General features: G+C 41.5%; 1 protein-coding gene across 1 annotated transcript; it reads left to right on the top strand.

The window, feature by feature from the left end:
- The first annotated feature begins 1,396 nt into the window (after positions 1 to 1,396).
- rorb (RAR-related orphan receptor B) lies at positions 1,397 to 25,955 on the top strand. The gene is made up of 10 exons (XM_028034464.1): positions 1,397 to 1,836; positions 17,483 to 17,568; positions 17,683 to 17,824; positions 18,441 to 18,872; positions 19,325 to 19,446; positions 19,652 to 19,784; positions 20,601 to 20,708; positions 20,813 to 20,923; positions 21,237 to 21,349; positions 21,478 to 25,955. The coding sequence occupies exons 1-10, from the start codon at positions 1,830 to 1,832 to the stop codon at positions 21,640 to 21,642; spliced, it is 1,419 nt and encodes a 472-aa protein (XP_027890265.1). The 5' UTR covers positions 1,397 to 1,829; the 3' UTR covers positions 21,643 to 25,955.
- The last annotated feature ends 288 nt before the right edge of the window (positions 25,956 to 26,243 follow it).

Consider the following 26,243-nt stretch of genomic DNA (forward strand, 5'->3'; position numbering starts at 1 on the left):
TATTAATAGTTTCTCACCACTTCTATCTTGTAGGAAAAAGTATTTTCCAAGTGTAAAATTTAAGGGCGGTCAATTAAATACGAAGATGTTTAGTAGAATTATCTTTGTGTTAAGCACTTGCATTCAGTGTTTTCAAATGTTCCTTTTTGCATGAATAATGCCATCAAAATAAATGTCATTTGTCAAGCAGGTTCTTAATTAGTGCTTGTAGTAGACCAGATTAAATTGCAGCCACAAATAACACCTTATGGCACCGACCCATGTCCAGATGGTCTCAAATTGATCATTCTTTTATGAATATTAATGTAAGAGAGCAAGTCAGCTCTCAAAAAAATTTTTGTCAGTACTTAGCAATGGGCCGCCTACTCTTACCCTATATTTACTGATAAGAGGTAAAATAAAATCCAGCTTCGACTCATTCATGTATCGACTGCTCTAGACCCCTGAAGCTGTGCTGTAATGTCTGGAACCGAGATGTTAGCAGCTGATTCTCCAAATCCTGTAAGTGGCAAGGTGGAGCGTCCACAGATGGCTCAGCAGATCCAACCAACATCTCAAATTTGCTATTGTGCTCCTCAAGCCATCTCTGATCCCCATTTGTTTTGTCTGTAAGAATATTTAGGTAGGCGGTATGTGTCAAAGCAACGGCTAGAAGAACTCAAGGTTTTTCCACTGAGCATCTGCCAACGCATCACACAAACCGTGAGAGGAAACTGATTCATTAAAAAAACACCATCATCTTCCACTGTTCTATCCAGTTTTGATGGTTATCTTAACACTTCTGGTTCTGGATGGGCTCGGCATGGGCAGCTTGACTGCCCTACGATTATTTAGCAGCATGTGCAAACAAACTGATGCACTTTAAATTATGACACCTTCCTATGAGAACTAGGACTGGGGCAGACTGGTGAGACTTTTTGATGATTCCCACGTGTATCAGAAAAGTCTTGGCGGTATCATCCTTCCTTTGACCACCTTTGATAGATACAGACCACTGAGGACCAGAATCCTCCCACGCTCCAGTTTTGGAGATATTCGGAATCAGTCAGTCATTTTTCTGCTTCGGCTTTGAGGACAAAATGTTCACATGTGGCCTGATGTTTCTCACCTGCATCACGAAACAGACCTGGTTGACTTCACCTGTCAGCGGTCATAATGTTATGCCTCATCTCTGTGTAAAGCTACAGGAAGTCTGTTTTTGTATTTGTTTATATAGTCTGCCAATGCCAAGGCATCTAGCTGCCTCTCTGAAAACTGTCTGGATCTGGCCCTGCACTTTAATTGCACAAATGTGAGTGAGTGGATGTAGAAACTTTACTGTTCTCAGACGGGGTGTGTGTGTGTTAAAGCTCCGGGCTGCGCGCAGATTGCAAGGAGACAGTGGGAGGAGCGGAAAGTGCTCCAGTCCAATCCGGGCCGCCGGGTAAAGCCTCTCCTATGCGCTCTCCCCTCCCTCAGCCCGCAGAAAACAGTGAAACCCTTCCATAGAGGTGAGAGCGCAGATGTCACGAGAAAAGCGGCCACACGACCAGAGCACACCGACCGACCTCAGCCCGCCTCCCTGCGCCCCGGTCTGGGATGCCTTTTTAGCGCAGACACGCTTGCACTCAGGGCAGCCGCAGCAGCAGCAGCAGACGCAGCCAGTGGACGGTGACGCAGATCATCCACGCTATTTTTTGCCGCCGCTGTTATTTTTAACCAAGGATCTTTGCCAACCCGCACACAGCACCGCACAGAAGCCCCCCTGTTTTTAAGTGTTTATTTTTGTTTCTTCATGACTGCTGCTTTGGGAAGCGAGCCTCAGCACCAGCTCCAGCAGCGCCAACACGATGCGAGGTAAGACCATCATCCCCGTGGAAATACGCGCAAGCACGCCGAGCGACACGCTTTATTCCACTATCGACTGGGGGGTGCGGGGGGGAGAGATAATTGTTTGTTCTTTGTAACTTTTATTCGCACACTTGCCACAACCACCGTACAGTGCAACAAATAACTTTATCTCCACGCCTGTTTATTCAGGAACGCAAATCGACTCGTAAATCCACTCGGATCTGTGATTACAAATTAAAAGTGGCAGGATTTGCACGTAAAGTGCCCACCCGAGTCAGCCAGATTACACGCAGAAGTGAATTTATTTTAATGGGTTCGTTGTCGGGGGGTGATCAACTTAATTGAACTGTGTTTGGGGGATTATAGGAAACTTTTCAAGCGCTCCACTAACCCCCCCTACACACACACACACACACACACACACCACGCCTGCAAGCGCACCAGCGCCGTGGATGTCCAACTCCAATGTCAATGTCGTCCTGTGCGCACACTCACGGTCAAATACGCACAATTCACGCCCTGTGTTTTACGCAGAGATAACACACTGACCCCCGGGTTAACACCGCCTAGAAGCAATTTCGTGAATGGAAATTCGATTTAAATAAGAAAATACGTTTGTTTTTTTCCGCCCCGTGTTTCTCTTTGAACATTTTTCTTCTCCAGTTCATTATCAGTTTATTTAAAAGAAAAAGTATTAAACTTTTGACTTAATTTTCTTCCCTTTGTGCAATTAATTCTTTTAGAAATTCGCCCCACTGTCCAAGATGGGATGATTGTGGGTTTTAATGTAGTTTTTAAATAATTATGTCTGAAATGGCTGAACTCCCTCCTGGTGCCACTTATAATCTGACACAGGAAAATTCGTTTTGAAAGCATATTGAATGCTTGGACCTTTGTGCATGGAATAATTCAAAAGATATTTTTATCCACCTGCAAATTTCACATAAAACTGCAGCATGATATTGTGTAATGATCTGTATGCCTTCAAAAAGCAGTTGTACCTACTGGAGGGAAGCTTTGAAACATTATGCCAGTGAAATTATAATACATATTTGTGTTCAATTGACAACAAAAAGTCAGGACATATTTATAAATAAAAAAAAACAATTAGAGTAGCAATATTCTTATGATAATATCAGACATTGTTAGAGAAGCACTGATAAGGCCTTTCCCTTATCAGGGATTTATGATTCTCTTTGCAGTTTGATCAACTTTTCTTATTTCTACAACATAAAAAGGAGGGGGAACAAAGTGGTTCAGGTTATCTGATAAAGGTGGTAGTTTTGAAACCAACAGACACAATAAATAAATATCAGGAGTGTCCCAATTTATGCATCAAACCACATGTCCATAAACTTTGTCTGATTTTTATCCTACTCCTAAAAGTGCATCAAAGTACCTGCTGTTGGTGTTCATAGAAAAAAAAAATACTGACATTTTTGGATACTCTCTGATTTCCAGCTATTTGGCCTGCTGATCAGTGACAAGGGTCAAACAGCGGAAAATTGTTTGATTTCCAGATGATTTGTTGAATATTTCCTCCCCCAAAAAACATTAATGACAGTTTAATAAAATGCCTGTGATTTAGATTTTTTTTAATTGTATTTTTTAATTGAAACAGCTGCTTAAACATGCAAAATAAAAAAAACACCTCTTTATACATCATAATGTCTTATGGAGCTGTGCTATGTGCCCCCCCACCACCACCACCACCTCTCTCTGTAATCCCATGGCAAACTCCTCTCTCATCCACCTTGTATTTTGTCGACGTTCTAATGGGTCTTGCGTCCACTCTCGTGCACAGAGGCTTTTTGGGATTGGGGAGGGGGGGCATACCAAAAGCTCCTGCGTTCACTTTACAGCCGTGCACGGCAGAAGAGGCCCCCGAAGCGTTTCCCTCTCCCCTCTTTCAGCATGGCCCCTCCCTCCAACCTCTCTCTCTCCTCTCTCTCTCTCTCTCCCCATCTTCTTCTCTCTCTCTGCACGCCCCAAAGGGTTTTGTCAGATAGAATTAAATCAGTGTGGGTTGTGCGGCCCCCACTCCCAACCTGTGTATGTGTGTGTGTGTAGTCTGGGCTGCCCTTACACAGAAATTTGCTCACAACCAAGGTTATGAAAAATAGAGGCCTCTCATGAGCCGTGGTAATTAACATTTAACAAAAGCTACAACTCCTGAAGCCTCGACCGAAGATGATGTCACCACATCACCCGGTGTTGGAGCAGCCGGGAATAAACGACTGACGGTGCCATCGGGAGACGCAATCAGCATCTAAGCATGCGTGTTGCTTTAAGAAGGGTCAGCGTTAAGTAGACTGGTTAACCTTGTCTGTACGTTGATGTGCAACGTGATTTTAGAGATGACTTTGACAACGCTAAATCGCTTTAATTGTAACCAGGCAATACTTTGAGCGCGGAGTAAAATCAAAACCATTTATTATTTAACCACCACACTGCAACTCAGTGAAATTATAAATCATAAAAATGTGCCAATAGTCATTTATCTGATGCTCATTTGAATCCTTTAACCTCATATATATTCTTAGCAATTTAAAAAAAAAATGCATTTAGGACTTAAATAGATATTTTAGCTGAAGCTTATACAAAAATTTTGATCCACTTACAGTCACTCTTACATCAACACCTAACATTTAATTTCTCTCTGTGATTGCTTCAGTTTTAGCCTATGAGAGATTTGCAATCCATTAGATGCTTTGGGTTCAAGTGAGTCTACAAACAGATGTGCCAAAAGGGAAAGGAGAGGAAAAGGAGATCTATGAATCAGCCTCTCCTAACCTTCCCTTTTTGGAACTATCGTAAGGTAATGACAAGGAACCGGAGAGGCCCAGAAGTGTTTAAAACTGTCCCCTGGCAATAATGTATCACAGAAAGCCCCCCAAAACTCACTCAGACACACAGAAAAAGCTGATGCGCTACGCATGACGGCCTCATGCCAATAGAATTAGTCCCATCCGGCTTCGCTTTGGAGGCTTGTGTGAGCATCGATCTGTCCAGCTCCAGAGCGTCGCGGTGATCAATTTTTAGTCAAAGCCAACGGAAACAGTCTGTTTGGACAGATCTTTGGAACATAAAACCTGAGTGGCTTTTGATTGTGTTTGATGTTAAAAAGTCAAATTTAAGGCAATGAAAGACCTCAAGCATCAATTATCAGTTTTCTGCATGTATTGAATGTGGAACGACTGCTTTAATGATTTCTTATAAGCGATAACGACACAAGCTTTAACTTTGTATTTTTTAACAACTATCCCACTTTGAGCAAAGTGTTCATGGAGCAGACAGAAAAAGTGATGTTGCCTCCCGTCAAAACAACAGAAAAGTGAAAGGCAAGAGGAAGTCCATGTGAAGACTAAACACTGACTAAATGTGGGCTGATAAAATACCCCAGCTTAGCTAGACTTTCACGTATGAATCAGAAGTGAATGCTGATGCACTTAGAGATCGCAAATATTGGGGATTTCTATACATTTTATGAACAGGGAGAAGAAAATCAGATTTTTTAGGACTGGCGCTGCCAATAATTGTGTAAATGTGATCTCTGGTCGATTGACTAGTGCAGCTCTGATTAGCACAGTTACCCATGTATCTGCACACAACTACAAATCATTATATATGAACTGGAATCACTTCTTAGTTACTGTTAAGCCAGCCAGCTTACAGACTCCTTGCAAAATAAGTTAGGGAATCAGTAAGTTAGATGTTATTTTAAGCAAACTGAATCTTTCCACTGCTGCCACTGAGTCAGTTATTGCACACAATAGTGGCACCTGGCCTGAGTGGCTCCGGCTGGCAGCGTTACATCGCCCTGTTTGTGGTCAGCTACCAAGTAGAGGATTGTTTGTGTTGTTTATTGTTTTGTTTTTTTGGGGGGGGTTTGTGCTGACTAATGGCCCAGTGTTACATAAGAAGAGCAGAGAGATTACACCGAGCCCAGGCAGGCCACGCAGTTAATCCTTCAACTCAGCCCTACTGACTGACTGAGGTACCACCAGAGTGCTGCTCTAACACACATTCAGGAGTCGCTCCTCGCTGTCTCCACGTCTGACTCCAGTCCTCGCCTACCGTGCCCTCCTGACCTTTTCCAAGACGGCGGCAAAAATGTGCCAACATGTGTGGCCTGGTCATGAGTCCCGCTGAGATGCTATCACGGCCCGTGTTTGCGTAGCAGCAGCTCGTGTTGATTTTATTACTCTGCGGCAGTCTAGAGGGTCTCCCTTCTTTTTTTCTTTTTTTTTGCTACAGTCAATTTTCTTCTCTTTGTTAAATCTTAATACACACAAAGCGCGGGCCATACGGCACACTTTGCTTTGCGTCTCTGCTTTATCTTCGCCGGGAGGGATTCCAGCCTGAACCGCTCCTAGACTCGAAATCTTCCTTGAAGTCACCGAGTCCTCTGACAGCTCCTTCTGTTTTTGTCAGCTTTACTCATCCATAAAGGCAGCGTGTCTCAGAGGGCACTGTGATATTCAATATTCACTTTTTCTTTTTTTTCTTTTACAGATTTAGATTGAAATAAAAACTGAGACGGGGCGGAGGGGAGATAGGGGGGCGACAACGCTTCGTGAGCTTGGAGACAAAGTAAAAGATGAAGGACGAGACAAACATTGGTCCAAGGTCACAGAGTAAGCTCTAATATGCTTCAATAGTTAATTCGACTGCTCTCATTCAATGTAGCAATTATATTACTGTCAATAAAACATCAGTTTACTCATAATGAGGATTCTGAATGGGAATCCCTGAGCCACACCGGAAAATACACACAGAGAAAGGAAAGAAAGGAGAATGTGAGGGAGTGAATGAGTGAGATAAGAAAGGAGGGTAAGTATGAGAGAGAGACTTAAGAGTTATATAATCACACAATTGTGGTCATATGCATACTGCTGCTTGTGCAAGAACCGGGGCCTCATGCAGAACAACAAGGGAGGGTGTCCTAAAGGCCTAATTTGTGTTTATGTACACACACGCCAGCGCACCCCGCTTACATCCCCCACACACACACACACACCCCCGCCAACGCAAACTTTCACGTCCTCGAATTGCACTTCCACACCGCAGCCTTCCTGTGCAATGAATAACGCGAGCGCCTGCAATAGCTGCATCCAAAGTCCATGCTCACAAACCACCTATTAGACTTTAGCTAACCCTGAAAGCTGATTAGTTTATATACTGAGGGAGAGACTGCGTGTGTATGGCGTGTGCGTGCGTGTGTGTGTGTAAAACACTCCAGCCTTTGTATTTCTACCTAATTGAGTGCAAAAATCTAAAAATGCTTCTGCATTGTTCAGTTTTTAATCATTCTTCAATAGGTATATTTCCACAAAAATTTCCACATAAACAATCATTTTATCCATTTTTTGCACCAAGAAAATCTTCATAGTGACTCAGAAGGTATAAAATGACAGATGAAGTTTGACTCTGTACTCAAATTATCTCCAAAGTGGCCACAGTAAATCCTCTGTGAAGGTGTTCCACGGTAGTACGCACCGTCTACAATAAGCCTATAATATGATTTAGCCCACTGTTGGCATCTTTTCTTAATGACAAAGATTAAACTGTTTTAGTGCTGCTAATCTCATTGAGGGGACTCTTATTTGGTCTTCCTGCCTTTCTCTACCCTTCCCAGGCCATGGCTCTTCAATCTTGCACACATTGTGCATGTGTGTGTGTGTGTGTGTGAGAGAGAGAGACTGTTGACATTTGGTCTGCCGTAATTCACAAAGAGAATGCAATTAGGAAGCGTAGACCGCTGCTGCCTTCGCTGCTCCCTCAGATTTAACGTGCAGAAGACGTTCTATTAAATCCTCCCACCGGAGGCAAGGAGAGCAGGTGAAGAGAGGAAAGGGCCGGGTCGAGTCAGATCGAGCCGAGCCGGCCCGTTTGATAATCTTTGTGATCAATTTGCCTCTGTGAGAGATGCCCCTGGGGGCCACTTTGGGGAGAACCTTGTTAGGCTGAGTTAAATTGTTGCCCGAGGCGAGCTATTAGCGGCCATCCCTGGGAGAGGGCGCGCACGCACACCCCCCTCCCCACACACACACACACACGCCCTCACATGTGTGCGCTCACACACCCACTCGCTTTAACAGCCGCTATAAAAAACATATGCATTAAAGTCAATTAAAAACAAACGTAAAGCTAATTGAGAACTCAACCAGATCTCTATTTAATCAAGAGATTTTTCTCTCTGTGCTCGATAGGTGTCATGAAATACTTGAAGCAACGCTTATAGGAGAAGCACCAATCAATTGAAATGCTAAAAGAACAGATTTTATTTCTCCACTTATTACATGCATCAATACCAAGAGCTTCCATTCTTTTCCCAATGCAACCTAACATTTTTATGCACATTTATTTAGCTTAATACATTTTAAATAAAGGTCATTATATGATATGATTCAATGTATAAACCTTTAAATTTTTTTCTTCAATATTCAAATCTACCAGCTTCCAGGAACCATATATATTAGAGCATATATATATTGATTTGCTTTGTGTGTTACGATACTGTGAAGAACAAAATCTGCCTCTGCAGATGAAAAAAAGATCACTGATCAGTATCAACTAGAAAAACTCAGTGAGTAAATCTTTCTTAAAAATCCTTACCTGCAGATAACTCGGTGTAATAATCATTTAAAAAAGAATAAAATACCCTAAACCGAAATAAAAATTCTGCTAATGGCAAGAACTTGCCTTTGGGACATAAGTTGCAGGAACGTAACTCTGCACACAGAACTTAAAGAAGCACAACTTAGCACAATGTAGACAAAAGAATAATAATAGGTAGCTTAAGGAAACATGTTTTCCTTTTAAAATAAGAGAAATGTAGGTGTTAAATGGCAGAATGTGTGAAAGCTTGATAGGATGATTCAGTTTAACGACTAAAAACTATGACTAAGTGCTGAACTTTTATTTCTCCTGGCAGGTTTTTCCTCTCTGTACCCTACATAAAAGCCTTTCAGGAACATGAATACACGGACACATCATGCAGTCAGTTTTGGAAAGAAAGTGGCCAGTTTTCATTTTACTTTGTTAGCCGTTCCCACTGTGTGCAGCTCTCTTTATTAATGCTGTAGAGTCCATTCAGTCTGATTTATGCCAATGTTCCCGTCTCCTGGTTTTGTTTGAGTGATCGCTGACTCTACAAAGAAAAAACAGAAAAATTTCCCCATTCTTACATAAGACCTGAGTTTTTGTCACCCCTCTTCTTGTTTTTCTATTTTTCCTCTGTACTCTGGAACAACCACTTTTCCTCTCCCTTCCCCCTCAAAGACCCACACACTCACACTGTCATCTGCAATTAGGCTCAACAGGGACACCATAGTAAGAGGGGTGCGAGGCTGAGGGAGGACATCCATCAACAACAGATTATTTTTGACACTTTCTCAATCAGTGTGTTTTTTTTCCCCCCCTGTATTCTGTTAAGCGCTGAATGAATTCAACCATCCAAAGCATGAACAGTGTTTCTATGGCTATGTATGCACACACGGCGGTTAATGTGAAGGTAAATGAAAAGCTACTGTGTAATACAGGAGGCGGGGAAACTTTGCAGCCATCTGCGTGCGTTTCGATATCGTGTCCGATTCTGTAGCCGACTTCGGCACGGTAACAACCAGATGCGGGCCTCCCACACTTGCAGTTGCTCCTTCCACTCTGTTGAACTCACTTAGTCCTTAAGGAAAGGTCAGGGGCCATCAGGGTCCTACAGGTCACCTAGGGCATTGGACCGTGAGACGGGGTGTGTGTGTGTGTGTGTGTGTGTGTGTGTACAGTGGCCTTGAGAGACAAATCTGAGGCGGCAGATGGGCAGACAGTGTATACATGCATGCATGCGGGAGTGTGTGTGTCAAAGCAGGGGTTGAGTTAACCCTGTGGATTTTTTCCCACGCCTCTGTCTTCTCTTATCTGTGTGAGGACACAAGCTGCACTGGGGTGTAGACGGTGTGTGTGTGTGTGTTAGAGGTTACATGGGGAGGGCAAGTTTGAGAAACATACTGTAAAGTCTGCTGCTTTCTTTTTTTTGTTTGAAAGTGTTTTGGAGTGAGGAATGCATTTGAGCATGTCTGAATGTGCGCCTCAGTCTGCCTGAACGTGTCGGGGTGAGCGTGTGTGTGTGTGTGTGTGTGCGTGCGCGGGGGTGTGTGAGACGCGTGTGTGTGTGAGAATCGATGCTCTGGATCACAGCCAGTGGCCCCCTTCTGTTCCCTTTCTATGGCGTCCAATCACACCGTGGCACAATATTCTCTGTGCAAACTGCAGCTGATCCCAGACCTGCTATCTGAGCAATTACCCAGAGTGCTTTGGGGCTGCACGGCAAGCTGGACAAGCTCATGCCCTCTAACATACAGCATAGGTGTGAGTGTTGGGGGTGGGAAGGTGAGAGTGAATCTGCTGTATATCTGTGTGAGGGGAAGAGAGAGGGTTAAGGTGATTGTTGGGGTTGGTGTGTGTGTGTGCATGTGTGTGTGTCCATATAGCAACAGTGTGACTGTCTACATTAAAAGATGGATGCCGACTTGGTTGCAATGGGGGGAGGGGAGATTGGCCCACTGGATGAAATTATGATTATTACTATAATACACTGCACAGCAGACTCTACAGGGTAGGAATGTGTAAACATGTAGATGAATAATAGGGAGGTTTAGGTCAGTATGTCAGCACTTTGTTACTAATCAGCGCAGGCCATGGTCTAAACAACTCCAGTTTGTATTTAAATTTTCCCGTTTAATTTTTTCCTTCTTCCACTTCAAACCCAAAAGCAAAACGATTTACACGTACTCGAACTGCCGCATCAGTTTATGTTAGTACAATACTTTTTGGAATAAATACCAGTTATTTTGCTCCAGATCTACTTTTAGAACCAGATGACTTGTGAAATAAGACAGTTTTTGACCCCGGATCAAATTAAAATACCTTTCAGCAACAATCAGCTGGTAGAGATTATAATTTATTGGGATTGTTTTGTCATAAAACTATTTATTCTTACAGTGAGTGGCTTATAAAAAATGTATTGATAGAAAATTGTCGATTGTCAGAGGGTATGAAATGGCCCCCTGCCAGATGTGAATTAACAGTTTGTCTGCATGAAGTCAATACATGTATAAATTACTATATAAACTGGCAAAGGATCGGAATGACTAGCACCTAATCTTAAACTCATCTCAGATCATTGATTGAAAAAAATGTCAGAAAACGTCTATACTCAACCACCAGCTGGGTTTTCAGCTAACCAGTTAGATATTTGCCTTAAAAATAATAGAAAAAGAGTTTTTCTCTTGTTTGCAAACCATCAAAAGAAATCCTAATTCTCTGAGTAAAATGGGTGCTGAATATGTTTTTCCCTTTTCCATTTAGCACTTTTGTAATTGTTGTCGCTATGTTTAAGAAACCACCTCCCACAAAATATTTTACACTGACCATAATTTCTTACCAATGATTCTTTCATAGTGTGTGTGTTATTCACTGTAAGAAAATGTGAGATTATGCAGTTTTGGTCATTTTGCATCCAACATCTTTGGCCAAAATCATCAAGTGGTTTGAAAGACCAAAGTTACAAAACGGTAAAGTGGTTGCATGACCAACATCTGGTCAAGCACGCTAAATAAATCACAGTTTTCAATTGCCTTAACAAAATGCAGGTAATTTTCGTCCCATTTTGTACCTAAGTAGATTTCGCATAAAACAACCAAAAATCAATCAATTCTCATGTTATCTGTATTTTTACAATTCTTCTCATCATCTGCTGTAGAGGATTGTAGGTTTTGTTCTGATCTGGGGTCGTAATCTGAGGTTTCATTTAAGCTGACGGGATTAGAATAGCAATCAGTGGAAACAGGGTGTAATTTCCTTCAGAAAATAATAGTTGAATTATACTTGAGACTAAGCCCTTAAATGATGGAGTAATTTACTAAGTAAAGAAAAATAAACTGATGCGATGTGGTTTTACCAGTTGGGTAGGAAGTCGAAGTAGAAAGGACATAATGGTAATGTGGGAACAAAAAGGGTTCACAATTGGTAAGGTGGTAAATTTATACTGAGCCACCTAAATAACAAACAAAATAGGACAAACATGACACTTTATAAATCAGATTTTCTAAAAAATGTAGCAGAAAAACATGCCTTAACCACTTCAATCCCATCCGAAAACATTAGTGGCACTGTAAAGGTTGGCATCTGTGGCACAGTAGTAGATGTGCAGAATGAAAATATCCATTTCTTAAAGGTAAGCCGAGAGTCCGCCACTCTCCTCGCAAAGTTCTCGATGTTTCAGACAGGCAGCAAAGGAAAATAAGAGTAAAACAGCACACAGCAGACCAAATGCAGCTTTTCATTGATTTTAATAGGACAGTATGATGTGGAAACATGACAGGAGACACAGGGGAGATAACCCAAGCAGGCACTGCTGTAAGCTATTCCCAGCAGTGTGCATTAACCCACTCGGCAATCGCGCCACCAGAACTTTTCTCCATGTTTTTCATCATCGGCTGCGAGACAGAGGGGGAGAGAAAGAGCTTGTTTCTCTCTCTAAGCTCAGTGAGATAAGACTGAAACAAGGTTTTCCCTGAGAGATGGAAATAGATCATAAAACAGAGAAACTGAAATGATTTCCCAGTCACACAGCCACTTATAGCGAGGCGGAAGACTCAGACACCAGTGAAGGAGTCAAACAGACTCAAGTGAAGGGGATGATCGCATAATTCAACGGCATACAGGCATCCATGATCAGTGCCGCAGCTGTTCGGGTTTAACAAGGAGGTGGTGGGGGGTAAAACGCCGATCTCCTTCATTTTCCCCAAAGATATCTAGTTAGCTGGGAAGCAGCTATACATATTTTTAATGAAGAGCTACCACCCACATTCACCTTATCAAATCAGCCCTTGAGACTACAGCGGGAGTTGTGTTTGTATTTCTGAAGATGCTGGCACTGGCAGAAGTTAAGGCAGAAAGTGATTTCAACTGTTCTATAAACTGCAACACTAAAAACGTTAAAAACATTTTTTTTTAAAAACTCTACTGCGCTCCCTGGTATTATTGCTGCATGACTCTGTGTTTTGCTTTGGGTATGGCTCTGCTGTTGCTTCCTGCAGGCGCTGTGAATGAAACATGCATGTCCAGTCTGGCCCTTTGGCAACACCGACAGCAGACGCAAGGCAAACATGTACAGCAACATCTAGTGGCCTCTCTCTGCCGCTGCAGTGTCCGAACAGAAAGGGATGCCGTCCTTTCAAATCTCCCAAGAGTTGTACGACGCAGCGTGCGTGAACACTTGCACTCTTCGGAGTGAAGAATTGCAAAGACATTAGTGCGAGGCAGCTGCCGTTTGCTGTGGCGTGATGTAGATAATTAGGACTCTATTTAGAGAAAGGGCCAGCCTTGGAAATACACAGGAGATCCTTACTTCATTAAAAATCAATTATCACAACACACGTGCCAGCTCAATGCAGCTCTTATGGCCACAGTCTGCTACACACACACACACACACACCCATGCAAATGTGCTTATAGGCAACTCTAGCACTACTATCTTTGTCTTCTTTGGAAAATTCACCTCTAGTAGGTTCTCTTTCAAGAGATTGTGTGGCGCGCCTGATCCTTCTCTTAGCTAAGGTATCGCCAGCGCTGCAGTCCTGCTCTTACATAATTACCTCAGGATAACACTCACTGTCCCGCTGGCTGAGGATGCTGTCAGTCACTCTGCTCTGACTGGGTCAGCTTAGGTCAGAAAGAGGTCCCCTCCCATCCCTGATAAAAGACATGCAGCCTGAGGGAAAGCTGAGTGGAGTGGAGCTTTTCCCACTCGTGTTTTCCTTGCAAAGGGGATGCCTGTCAAGGCCGGCTCGTGGAATATCTGAATTATTCTTCTTTCAGTTCAGTTTTCTGCTGCAGCCTTGAAGCTCCAGGTTTGCCTCTGTAATGTAGAATCATGTCTCGCATAACAAAGCATCGTCGGTGACTTCCCTTTACGCATAACAAATGGCACGTCTCGATCCTGTCACATGTATAAAACGCCGCTGAAGTTCAAACTGCGTCGATGCAGAAGTGGGAGTACTTTCATGAAGCATTCAGAAAGCCTCAGCTGCTCGGATAGGGCCGACAGACGATCACTGATGACATGTTGTGTTGGCTTCACATGCGGATGACATCACTTCCTCTAAGAGTGTGACGGTTTAGCACATCATTGCTTTGACATCCAGACGAGTACGGCGAGTGGGTGGTCACCCTGGCAACAGCGATGCTGTCATGACTGTCTCTATGTATCCCACCTGACAGTTGCCACTGGCTATAAGTGTAACACACACACGCATACACCCCCTACACACACACACACACTCCACAATGCTACACTCCCACACAAGCAAGCAAATACAGTTTGTGAAACACACACACACACACACACACACACATGCATTATTATTCCTGGCGTCATTTTTAGAAGTTAAATGCTCAAAAATGTCTCCAAAACACGTACTTACACAATGCACAAGCCCACACGCCCAAGCTCTTTTGGGCCTCGTTATGTGATACAAAGAAGAGCATAATCTCCCGAAACATGGTGAAAATGGGATGTAAATACAAAGAGCTTGTTCCGACAGCCATCATTAACTGTGTATAAAATTGCATGCACATCACACAGCTGTGAGTGTGAAGTAAACACAAACTGCTTGAACCCAAAGACCTTCACTTAGCTGCAGAGGCACATGATAACCAACAGGTTTGAGCCAAAAAACCACAACTAAGAGAATCGATACAGAGTGAGATAAGTGATGAAGATTGATAAAACAAATATAAACCAACTTACTTTATTATAGCCATGGACCATGGGATCAACGTATTGCAAGGTTTTGAAAATCCAGTTTCCAATCCACAACCATTTTCCTTTATATCACACCAATGGACATAATTGCAATTCAGCTTCTTGTTTACCTATCAGATTAATTAGGGTGTTTGGAAATTTTGTTAGTTGTATATTTTAGCTTTAGTCTATGTATCAAAATTATTGTAAAAATGGTAAAGATACTAGTATTGGATGTGTATAATGTACATTGTACACTTAATATAAATATTATATTTGCAGTGCAAGGAATAGTTCTTGATTTTCTGCTCTAAAACAAAACGCAAATAGATCATGTTGGTGCATTTCGTTTCAAAGTTTTGTATTAAAACCCTGAAACTGTGGCACTTTTTGCAATGGTTCTCAGAACTGGGCGATCTTTTGCCCACGCTCATTCATTACTGCTCCGTCTTCTGACTGCTGCTCACGTTTGGTCTGTTGACATCATCCGTTTCTCGGGTGGAACTGACCTGTTTTGCGGCCTATTAATAGCGTGTCACAGACCCACGTACATTGACAGCTCTGTTTGGACTCTGTGTGCTGTCCAAGTCCAGCACTCCACTGTGACCCAGTTTGAAGCCGGATGGCCGAGAACTGGTGGAAATGGGTCACATCATGGTCCGCACCAAAACTCAAGAACATGAGCTCTTTTTTTTATTTTAAAGAAGGCCATTATTTAACAAATAATATTTTGATATTGAATATGCAATGAACACGTGATGAGGCTAATTAGACACAGCTAACCCAAAATTATTCATAGATTTGGGTTTAAAGTAATATTTTAGTTTTACCATCATCCTTCTTCTGACTGAGCATAATGTTATCGCCTGTTTTGGCCTGGTCTGAACTGACTTGAATTTGAGAGTAATCTGTAGATGGATCTAAAGATTAGGGTGATGACAAAGAGGGCTTCCAACCCCAAAGATAAATCACCTCAACACCAGTGGAAACCAGTAAAAAGCTGCTCACCAATTATGTATTATTTCATTACTGTAATGCCCAAAAAAGAGTTTTTCCACTGGTAAAAATTATTTTCAACATTAAATCTTTTATTAATATGTACATTAAAAAAAGAATACTTTTTTCTCATTTCAAATTAGAAACAAACTTCTTTGCAGAAAGAAAATAATTAAAAACCTGAATCATTTTGATTGTAACATTTTATGCCTTTTAATGACCAGAAGGAGACAAGAAAGAGTGAATGAGAGGAAAATGAAAATGATAAACTGTTAAACTGACTAGCAAGTAATTTTACCCAATCACTTGGTCCTTATTTTAGTAAATATAGAAATCTAGAAGTATATATATATATATATATATACAGTATATATAAATGTAAAAGTGTCTTACTTCAAATAAGCCGTCAGTAAGATGAATTATCTGCCAGTAGAAAACCCGAGACTGGACTTGGTTTTAAATGTTCTAAAAGCAATATGATTTGAATCTAATTTTCTAATAACCTACCATCATAAGGAACTGAAAAACAGAAAACTGTGAACCTGGTTTTGCTTCTCATTTTGTTTGTTATTGGATGTACGTACATCTCTGTCATTAGAGTTTATAGATAGCAGCGATCGGCTGTACCTGCTCAGTTGCGAGACAGACAGAAATGACTCCATTGATCCTCATAAGTCATCATCCAATTATGCATACTGCAGACTCATTCTACCACAGACACTCACACATACACACCTGTACTCTCTTTGTGTAGAAATACAAATATACTTATATATGCATAGCATATTTATAACTGTCATGTACAAAAATGAGCCTTTGGAGCTATTAAACATGCATATAAAAACACACATCCAATAGAAAGTATTGTATGTGCATCAATGAGGTAATAGTTAAAACTACTTGCAGGAAGGATGCATGGATTCACCACATCTGCTTGTGAACCTCTCAGGAATTTCCTAAATTCATGCAGGACTTTCCCACAAGTAGGACTGTGCAAGGAGATTAACACGTGAATGGCTGTTTCAGCTGAGGGTAAGGCAGCACTCAGCAGAGGAGGGAACCAGCTCATAAGGAAACAATTTAGGATTAGTTAGGCTGTCTAATCTCTTTATAGAGACTGTGCCGTCTCAGCAGCATACCTGCCTACCTCCACATCCACGTACAGCCATCATTTCATAGGGAGCGGCGTTGCGCTCCGTTCGCATAACATGGCCGGCCGCGCTCAGAGACGGAAACAACAGGTGTTTCTTTGAGCCGAAGTAGTTTCTGTGCATATTCTGTGCCTTTTGCTTGGGAGTGCACATGGAGCTTCCTCTTCACAGTGAGTAAGATGACGTAGTTTGACGAGTGCATCTGCAGAATAGGAGTTGTGAGAGAGAACAGAAAAGATGAACATGAAGAGAAAGTGTGGCACTTCAGTGATGTAATCAGTTTTCACATTATGGGACAAGCCTTTTTAACCTGCGGGGGTCTCTCTGTACTTCAGTCCAAACACAAAGAATCCACCCAGTCGAGTCATGTACTGTTGTGCGTGGATGGTTGTGTGTGCACATTTAGTGTGCACTTATGCAGCCATAAGTGCCCCAGTTAGCAGAAAACTCCTGCAAAGACATAAATGGCCATATGTCACCGTGCCCTTGTGAATTTGAAGCCACACACAAATAGCATCCAGGGACACGTTGTGAGCTCAATCAGTTAGTGATGGCAACTTTAAATGAGACCCCCAACGGGGCTGCTGGACCTCTGACTGAACAAGGTGGAGTTCAGGGGAGCAAAAGTCTGCGTTGAGTCCTGGATGCAATTTTTAATCCAAATCTTTTCTGTCTTCTCGCTATTTTTTCCCCTCCACAGCCCAAATCGAAGTTATACCATGCAAAATCTGCGGAGACAAATCGTCGGGTATCCACTATGGAGTCATTACGTGTGAAGGCTGTAAGGTAAGATCTAATATCTGAGGAGGGGAAAGGAATTGCATACTAAATTATACGCCGCATGTGCTCTACAGGTATCCGAGTGTTGATTTCTTTTTGTTCTTGTTGACTTGTAATCAGGGTTTCTTCAGACGGAGTCAGCAGAATAATGCCTCCTACTCCTGCCCCCGCCAGAGAAACTGCCTCATCGACAGAACCAACCGCAACCGCTGCCAACACTGCCGTCTCCAGAAATGTCTCGCCCTAGGAATGTCCAGAGATGGTGAGACCCCGTTTGTCTCCATTATTATATTTGATGGCATTTCTTTTAGGGCTGCAAGTAAGGATTATTTGAGTAGTAGATTATTCTATTGATTGTTTTGAAGATTAATCAGACAAAGGAAACTGGCACATTCAACAGATTTTTCGTTTGACCACTTAGGTCTTTATACACAATGTTAGAAATACATTAAAATGCAAACAACTAATTAAATTCCTTTTCTAAATAAGAAAATAAAGATTTTAGTGGTTAAATGCAATAACATAGCATTGCTTTGGTGAAATTGAACTGGGTGAAGGTAAATCTAGGCAATTTGAGAGTTTTTGTCAAAATATATTTAAAGACAAAGGTGTTTTAATCTTAAATGCAAAATCTATATTTATAATATATTGCACAGTTTTGGCTTAATTACTGCTCTGACTATGATTTTGCAGCTCAAATGGCTTTTTTTCCCCAGTCTGTCAGTAAACGATTAGTCAAGTACTAAATTGGTTGACTTTAATTTCAATGATTGATTCATCACAATTAATCGTTGCAGCCCTAATTTCCTTACAAAGCTTTATTGAGCCCGTTTTAGTAGCATTTTTTCCACCCTAGTTTCTACTTTCTGCCCCTATAGCGGTGAAGTTTGGTCGCATGTCCAAAAAGCAACGAGACAGCCTGTATGCAGAAGTCCAGAAGCACCAGGCCCGGCTGCAGGAGCAGCGGCAACAGCAAACCGGAGAAGCTGAAGCTCTGGCTCGTGTTTATTCCTCCAGCCTAACCAATGGACTGTCCACCCTCAACCATGAAATTGGGGGCACGTATGCCAACGGTCACGTCATAGAGCTACCCAAAGGTGGCCACGTCAACGGCGGAGGAGTCCCCGGCGGCTACTACGGCATGGATTCCACCCAGCCGTCTCCAGACCAGTCAGGTTTGGACATGTCAGGCATGAAGCACATTAAGCAGGAGCCCGTTTACGACCTCACGCCTGTGCCAAACCTGTTCAGCTATGGAGGCTACCAGGACAGCCAGTTTGGACCACATAATGTCAGCATGGGAGAGCTTGGTAAGGAATGAAAATTTGCTCTACGGGAGCTACAGATACAGTAGGAATGGTTTAATCCTTAAAAAAAACTGCTATGATCTTCCTCATAGGAAATTAATCATTACTCTCAAAGTAAGTCTGGAAGAAAGTGTGAGTCAGTGTTCTAATCTGAAAGCACAACAGGAGATCGGGCTGGCTTATGTGGCTAGCTGACAATGTGTCATATTACTGTGAGGATACCTATGGCCGATTGCATACTTAGTCAAAATTAAGCACTTCACACCCAAATCAAAAAACTGTGGAATTATGAACAAGAAATACTTGAGCCTCTTCCTCTAAACTGCCTAACTCTAGCTGCAGTACTGCATGTAAAGAAATGCAGGTTCCTACAACAATTCAACTGTAAATAAAAAATATTTAAGTACATTAGTGTGGTGTATGCAAAAGATTAAATGGCTAATGCTCTCTTCCAGACCGGATCGCTCAGAATATCATCAAGTCGCACCTGGAAACATGTCAGTACACAACAGAGGAGCTACAGCAGCTAGCCTGGCAGACGCATTCCTATGAAGAGGTCAAGATGTACCAGAGCAAGGTGAGCTTTCAGGACATGTTGCTTTTTTTCTCTTTTTTTTTTTGCAGTTCTCTTCTAGAAAACATGATGGATGGAGTAGAATAAAAACGTTTGCTGATTCTGTGTCAACGACTAAAGCAAAATGTAGCTTTCAATCATTTATTGATATGAATGTAACTATGTCAGCATAAAGCTGAGTACCTAAACTGGATTTGGGTGCTTGCAGCCACGGGACGTGCTGTGGCAGCAGTGTGCCATCCAGATCACTCATGCCATCCAGTACGTGGTCGAGTTCGCCAAGCGCATCTCTGGGTTCATGGAGCTGTGCCAGAATGACCAGATCCTCCTCCTGAAGTCAGGTGAGCTGTAGGACCAGGTGTTGCTACGCTAGCCGACTTTCTGCTCATTACAAACTATTTTGCTCATGAGAATTTTGTTTCTGATTTGCACAGATGGAGCTCAAATTTGAAATCAAGTCAGTTTCTGAACCACATTTAGAAATGAGTCCACGTTAAGTCTAAATGTAACCCAGATGTTGATGCAATTATTTGTTTTTGGCCCTTAGAGGTTTACATATGTATTACATACAATTACATAGAAAGCCCAATGGATACCTAATATGTTATACAAGTCACAGAATTACAAAAAGGCATAAACATAATAATACTTTTTTGTGTGGGTATTTTTATTAAGACCAAAAGCAACATCACCCTGTTTGTGAGAGAAGAGTCTCTGAAAAATATTTATTTTACAACTATTTTAAAGGCCAGATGATTACATGTCCAGGTTACCAAAGCAGCAGTATCCCTATGTACTGAGGGACTGTAAATGCTTGTACCTTCAATCTGTGATTTCTAAGACGGTGGCAACATTTCTAAATCCTGCATCCAGCTTTCCTGTTACCTCCTGACAGTCTCTTTCTCTCTCGCGGCCTGAATTAACCCAAAATAAGTTTCAGCATGTCTCATGAAAAATAGTTTCCTTTTAAACAGCTTTCTACATCTTCTGTGCTTTTACAAACTCCATTAGAATTTTTTTTTTTTTTTTTTAGTTTCCAACTGGCTGATCACTGATTAAAGCTTATCTAGCTGAAAAGAGATTATTTCTCTTTGCACTTCTGAAAAACAATCTCTGTTAATCATCATGTTTTTCCAATGTCTGAATGATTCTTTCAGGTTGTTTGGAGGTGGTCTTAGTGCGAATGTGTAGAGCCTTCAACCCTCTTAACAACACTGTGCTCTTTGAGGGGAAGTACGGAGGAATGCAGATGTTTAAATCTCTAGGTACCACATTTATTTTTATGCATTTTATTTTTTCTTCAATAATTGACAAAGCGGAATCAGGGTCATAATACTGTTGCTCGTCTGATCTTCTCTGTGTCCTGAAGGTTGTGACGACTTAGTGAGCGCAGTGTTCGACTTTGCCAAGAGTTTGTGTTCACTGCAGCTAACAGAAGAGGAGATTGCGCTTTTCTCAGCGGCTGTACTAATTTCCACAGGTCAGTGTTCATCCACAGCTTTGATGATAGTTTATCCAGCATATTTAAAAAGAATCAAAAAAGATTATTACCCCGTTTATGCTCGTCTGTAGGCACGGGCCACTGTCAAGGTAAACCGAGGTTATACAAAAGTCACGGTTTCAAAACTGCTAAACTGATTAAGTGTTATCCAACTCTCCTGCAATGCAGTTTTAATTGGAGAAATTCAGTTTATTCAGTTCTGCCATTGTGGAGAGTGGTAAACCACCCCTGTAAGCGTGCATCTGCTCTATACTTTTTCCAGTGAGTGAATCGGTCAATGATTTGTTCGCAGATCGGCCGTGGCTGATGGAGCCTCGAAAAGTCCAGAAGCTCCAGGAGAAGATCTACTTTGCTCTACAGCACATTATGCAGAAGAACCACATGGACGAAGATGCACTAGCCAAGGTGGGCAGAAGAATTTATCAAACATATTTCACACAACAATTTGAACTTCGACAATAGGTTGTCTGGTGTCAGAGATAGTTGGAGTAATGTAAGTATGTTGTTCTTGATCATCTCTTCTCGTTTGGCAGCTGATCAGCCGGATCCCAACACTGTCCGCCCTGTGTACGCTCCACACCGAGGAGCTTCAGGCATTCCAGCAACTCCACCCAGAAACAGTGAACGTCCTCTTCCCTCCTCTCTACAAGGAACTGTTTAACCCCGACCCGAACTCTGCCATGGCCATGCCTAAGTGACCGCCTGTGGTCCGAATGCAATGAACAGCTGTCGAAAGAGGACCAAGAAATTATCTCAGCTTCGTCTGACGAGACGCTGGCGGAGGCGTCAACCGCGTCATTCTGGCAACCACAGATTTCTAAGCTCCCCCAGGCTCGTCTCAGGCTGGAGGGTGAGGATTCGTCTACTAGAAACTTAAAGAGTTAACGCCAACAACACTAGGAATGTCCTGCACTTATCCCATTCTGTTCACCGATACAGTCTGAAGAATGTATATACAAGTGAAGCGCGCCCCGAGCCACAACCTCAAAGGGGCTTCCACGTGTCTCCTGAACTGAACTGACTAGAAATGTACAGACTTTCAAGACAACTCGAAACAGTTTTAAGCTGTCAATTTTTATTATTATTTAAAAAGGTGGGTAAATTCAATTGATTTAATCTTGAAATAAAATTATTTTATTTTTTTTCCCCAATGAAAACATTGCAAATTTGGCGAAGCTGGATGGGGGAGGGAACTGTGGATTTAGAGAAGCTACTGTAGATATTCTTCTAGTTGAGAGCGGATTCCAGTATTATTTCTTGTTCTGTTAAAATAAGTTAGTCCTAATTTAAATATACAGCAGTCCAGAGAGGCTGACGATACCTTGTCTATGTGTTTTATTTTATTTGATAGATTCTTGTGTACAGAATTTGTAAAGTTGAGGCTTGTAAAAGAAAACTGGGCAAAAACTGGGGGGCAATTTTGGGTTTGTGGATATGCAGAAGCCTTGTCTGGATTTTGTTCATATGTATAGAAGGTGTTATTGTCCTTCTCATCAAAAGTTATTGAAATGTAAAAAGAGAATATGAAGGATTTAAACAGAAAATAATGGCTACTACTTTTGAAGGTGAAGATATATACATAAATGTTCTATTTTGCAAGGAAAAGAATCTGGCAGATTTGCCGTCCTATCAGTTGTTTATTTCACGCTGCAATAATTATGTCCAATACTAGGTAGATTGCTGTGGAACAATCAATCAGAATGAACCAATCAGAAACCAGGACCTCACATTGAAGCTCACGCCGTCTCCTAACTTAGCCTGCTCTTAAATATGCCCATCAGGACATTCGCAGTAGGTTTTGGAAGACATGAATAGATACAAGTCGAAGACATGTCATACATGTACTGATGATCCTTAAAAATGTGAAGAAAAAAAATCCACACAAACTTGAATTGAAAACACTTTTTGATTACTGAAATCTAGATGGGTGCTGTACGCCCTCACCGTCCAATTTGCACAATCCAGCCCACGGATATCAGTGGGCTGTGAATATGTAGGACCCTTTTCTCTAGAAAGCAATAACTTTCACACAGCATGAGCATGTCTGGTCTTACCCCACTCCTTTCCCTCGTCTCGCACCCGTCTTCTGTCAACTGTTCAAGAACAGGGTAACAACTTTAATAACTAAGGATGCAATATGTCGTTTGCTCTTGATCTCCAATTATGTCTCAGAATCATCTTGGTACGCATTCCCCTGCTAACTGCTGTGTTATGTATGCAATGTTAACAAATGCAGCCGCCAATGATCTCAACACCACATGTAGCTGAGCTTTAACGGTAGCCACTTTTATAGAAAGTTGTGTTAGACAATCACATTTGTTTCTCCACCGAGTCATTCCAATAACTGTTAGCACTTAAACACTGTCCCTTTTTTTAGTATTTAGTGTTTGGACACTGTAAAATCACTCTGGGCTTGAGTCAGCCTTTATCCTTGTGAAGGAACAAACTGAAGAGTCAATACTACATGTATAAGCAGAAGGGCATCTCATGAGCCATTGACCAAAATGATTCCCCCTTTACAGTGAGGGCTTACCCAACGTTGGGGTGGGAAATTATCATGAGAATTGTTATGAGAAATCAAATTTAGAAGTAAAAATGATACCATATTTATGACATAAATGCTTCCCCTTTCAACTGTTAGTTTGGGTCTTATCAGTTTTTAACTTGCGGGTTGAAAAGTTAAACAAAAAAAAAACTTTGGGAACTACCAAAGCTCTAAACACTTACTGCTACATTTAATGCTCATCTCCTTAATATATAATAAACAAAATGACAATCTAGCTCAACTGTTTTTTTCTTTGTACCTCATATTTTGATGCCATGATTAGTGGGCTGTGATCTAGTGCTATGAAGCACTCTAAATGGGTTTCTCATGCTTGAAAATGTTGGGGTTTTTTATTTGCACAGTGGCCAAATCCTCCAGCGGATGTATCCAGGGACACAGTTAGACTTGTAATCCATCAGTTCAGCGTCAGTGACACTGGGAATCATTGTATTGAAATTCTTCTGTGCATTTGTTTCCATTATAGCAGGGGGAAAATAAACTGAGGAACACGGGTCAATCAGCAATCCGTTCCACCATTAATGGCATTTTTCTTTTAAACGCAGCGGCTTTCATTGAACCCCACCCACAGATCAGAGGCCAGTCACTCTTAAAGACAATCACTTCGTAACGGCTCGATGCACTACACAGCATCTCTCAGGGAGCAGCTCTTTTTCTCACTTTGCATTAAAAGAGGGTTTAATATTTTTGGAAATTTACTGAAATAAATAAATAAAACTTTAAAAGAAGAACTTTTTAGGATTTTCAAAAAATCTGCCCAGACAAGGCTTTGATAGACTTATGTCTACATTTGTGCGTATGTGTGTAGAGGATGAATTCACTGTCCGTGTTTTGTAGAGAGCCAGAGTTCATGATGAGCAATATTTACACCATAAATGGGGGGTGGATATGGAAAAAAAAGTAAAAAATAAAATAAAAACATGGAACATGTCACTGTGCTCTTGTCATTGAGCTGCAAGCTTTTGCTTGCTGGTCTTAGGACAGTGGGTGAAGTCCACTGGTGGGACAGCGATCCTGGGACAGTGAATTCCAACTCTAAAGTTTTAGTGTGTTGTTTTTTTTTTGTTTTGTTTTGTTTTCCCTCGTTAGACTGTGAATCAAAGGGGTGGAACTGGGGAGCCTTGAGGCGGGGCGGGAGGGATGGTGATGCGTTGGCAAGAACATGTGGGAACCAACACTGTAAGTAAGATACTGTAGCAATAAGAACTGGAGGCATTTACTACTGTCATGTTTGCATTGTAAGATTATTTTTATGTTATTACTATTTACTATTATTATTGTTCTTATTATGACTACTATTCTTCTATTACTATTAGCCTATTGTTGTTCTGTTCTATTTGCATGACGTTTCATTGCAACGAAATATTCTGGGCTTATTTGTGTTTCCTCCTCTCTTGATGACGTGAGGGAGACGTTTGAAACGGTGGGTTAAGGGTTTAGGACAAATTTCACACCACTTTATGAGTCAGTTCAAAACAAGTTTTTCACATGCTGAATTATCTTTTTTTTAAATTTTAAATAAAATGTCTAATTTATATGGAAACAATTTGAAATTTGTCATTGGAAATGAAATGTTTTTCCCACCCTCTGAATGTGCGGATTACTACAAATCAGTAAGTTAATGATCTTTTCTAAACTGGCCTTTTGGAAACCCTTCACCTGCAGTAAGGGAGTGAAGGGGGGCAACGTGGGAGGGGTCAGGGGATTATCTATTCTGAATGTTATGGAGTAGCTTGTTCAGCATGAGGGAGGAAAGGGGCTGAACACATCACGCGCCTTTTACTGCTCCATCAACACAGAATGACATCACCGAGCGCACAACGGCAGCCATCGAGAGCTGCGCGGACATTTTATTACAGCCGATTTCAAAACCACATTTCATACACTCAGTCAAAACCCACTCCAGACCTCCTCCTCCCTTTTATGAAGAAAACGTATGTGAGCTTGTGTGCCTGTGCTAGAGAAACGGAAGAGAGTGCGACGATGTTCTGCTCTACCAATGCTTTGTAAGACTTTCTTGATGCATTACAATGTCTGTGCAATTGGGAGTAGTTTTGAAAATTGTTAATTTATTTTTTAGAATGTTTTTTTTGTGTCCCAGCAAGAGCAAAATGAAAAAAAATGTAGCAATCTGTGTCTGGAAGCTGAAAGGTATCCGGGCTGCAGAACCTCTTTTTACACAGAACATAAAATAAGATGAAAAAAATAATGCCAACTTTAAAAAGTCTTTTTTGTTTTCAAAGTGCCATAGTTAGTGAGGAGTTAAAGGATTGGCAGTATGGGGCATAGATGCTTTACTGTGTGAGTTTACATGAGAAACCAATAATAATAATTAAAAAAAAACAATAGGAGGGAACTCAGAGGAAAATGTGTACTGATGAAGCATTTTTTTATTTTCTGCTTTTTTTTCCCACTTGTTGGGGACTCTGCTGGACTCTGAACATCTGGCTCCACGATATAAAAAAAACACACAGTTGGAGCCTCCATTTTCACTTGAGGAGGAGAATGCATTTGCATGCATGTGTATGTTATTAAAGGGAGTCCCACGCACCCAGAACTGGAGGGCCAGACTGGGGAGAGGTTCAGAGCTTTGCGGAGGCCTCAGTGAGTCCTCCTTTGAGATGTACATACAATGTGAAGGTTTCAAGTGATTTTTGTTAAATTCTATATTTTATTGCTTTTGTAGACATTTTGTTGTGGGAAGAAAAAAATAAATAAAAAAAATTTTATGGGTGC

This window comes from Xiphophorus couchianus, chromosome 12 (genome assembly GCF_001444195.1).
Source record: "Xiphophorus couchianus chromosome 12, X_couchianus-1.0, whole genome shotgun sequence".
Taxonomy (NCBI): domain Eukaryota; kingdom Metazoa; phylum Chordata; class Actinopteri; order Cyprinodontiformes; family Poeciliidae; genus Xiphophorus; species Xiphophorus couchianus.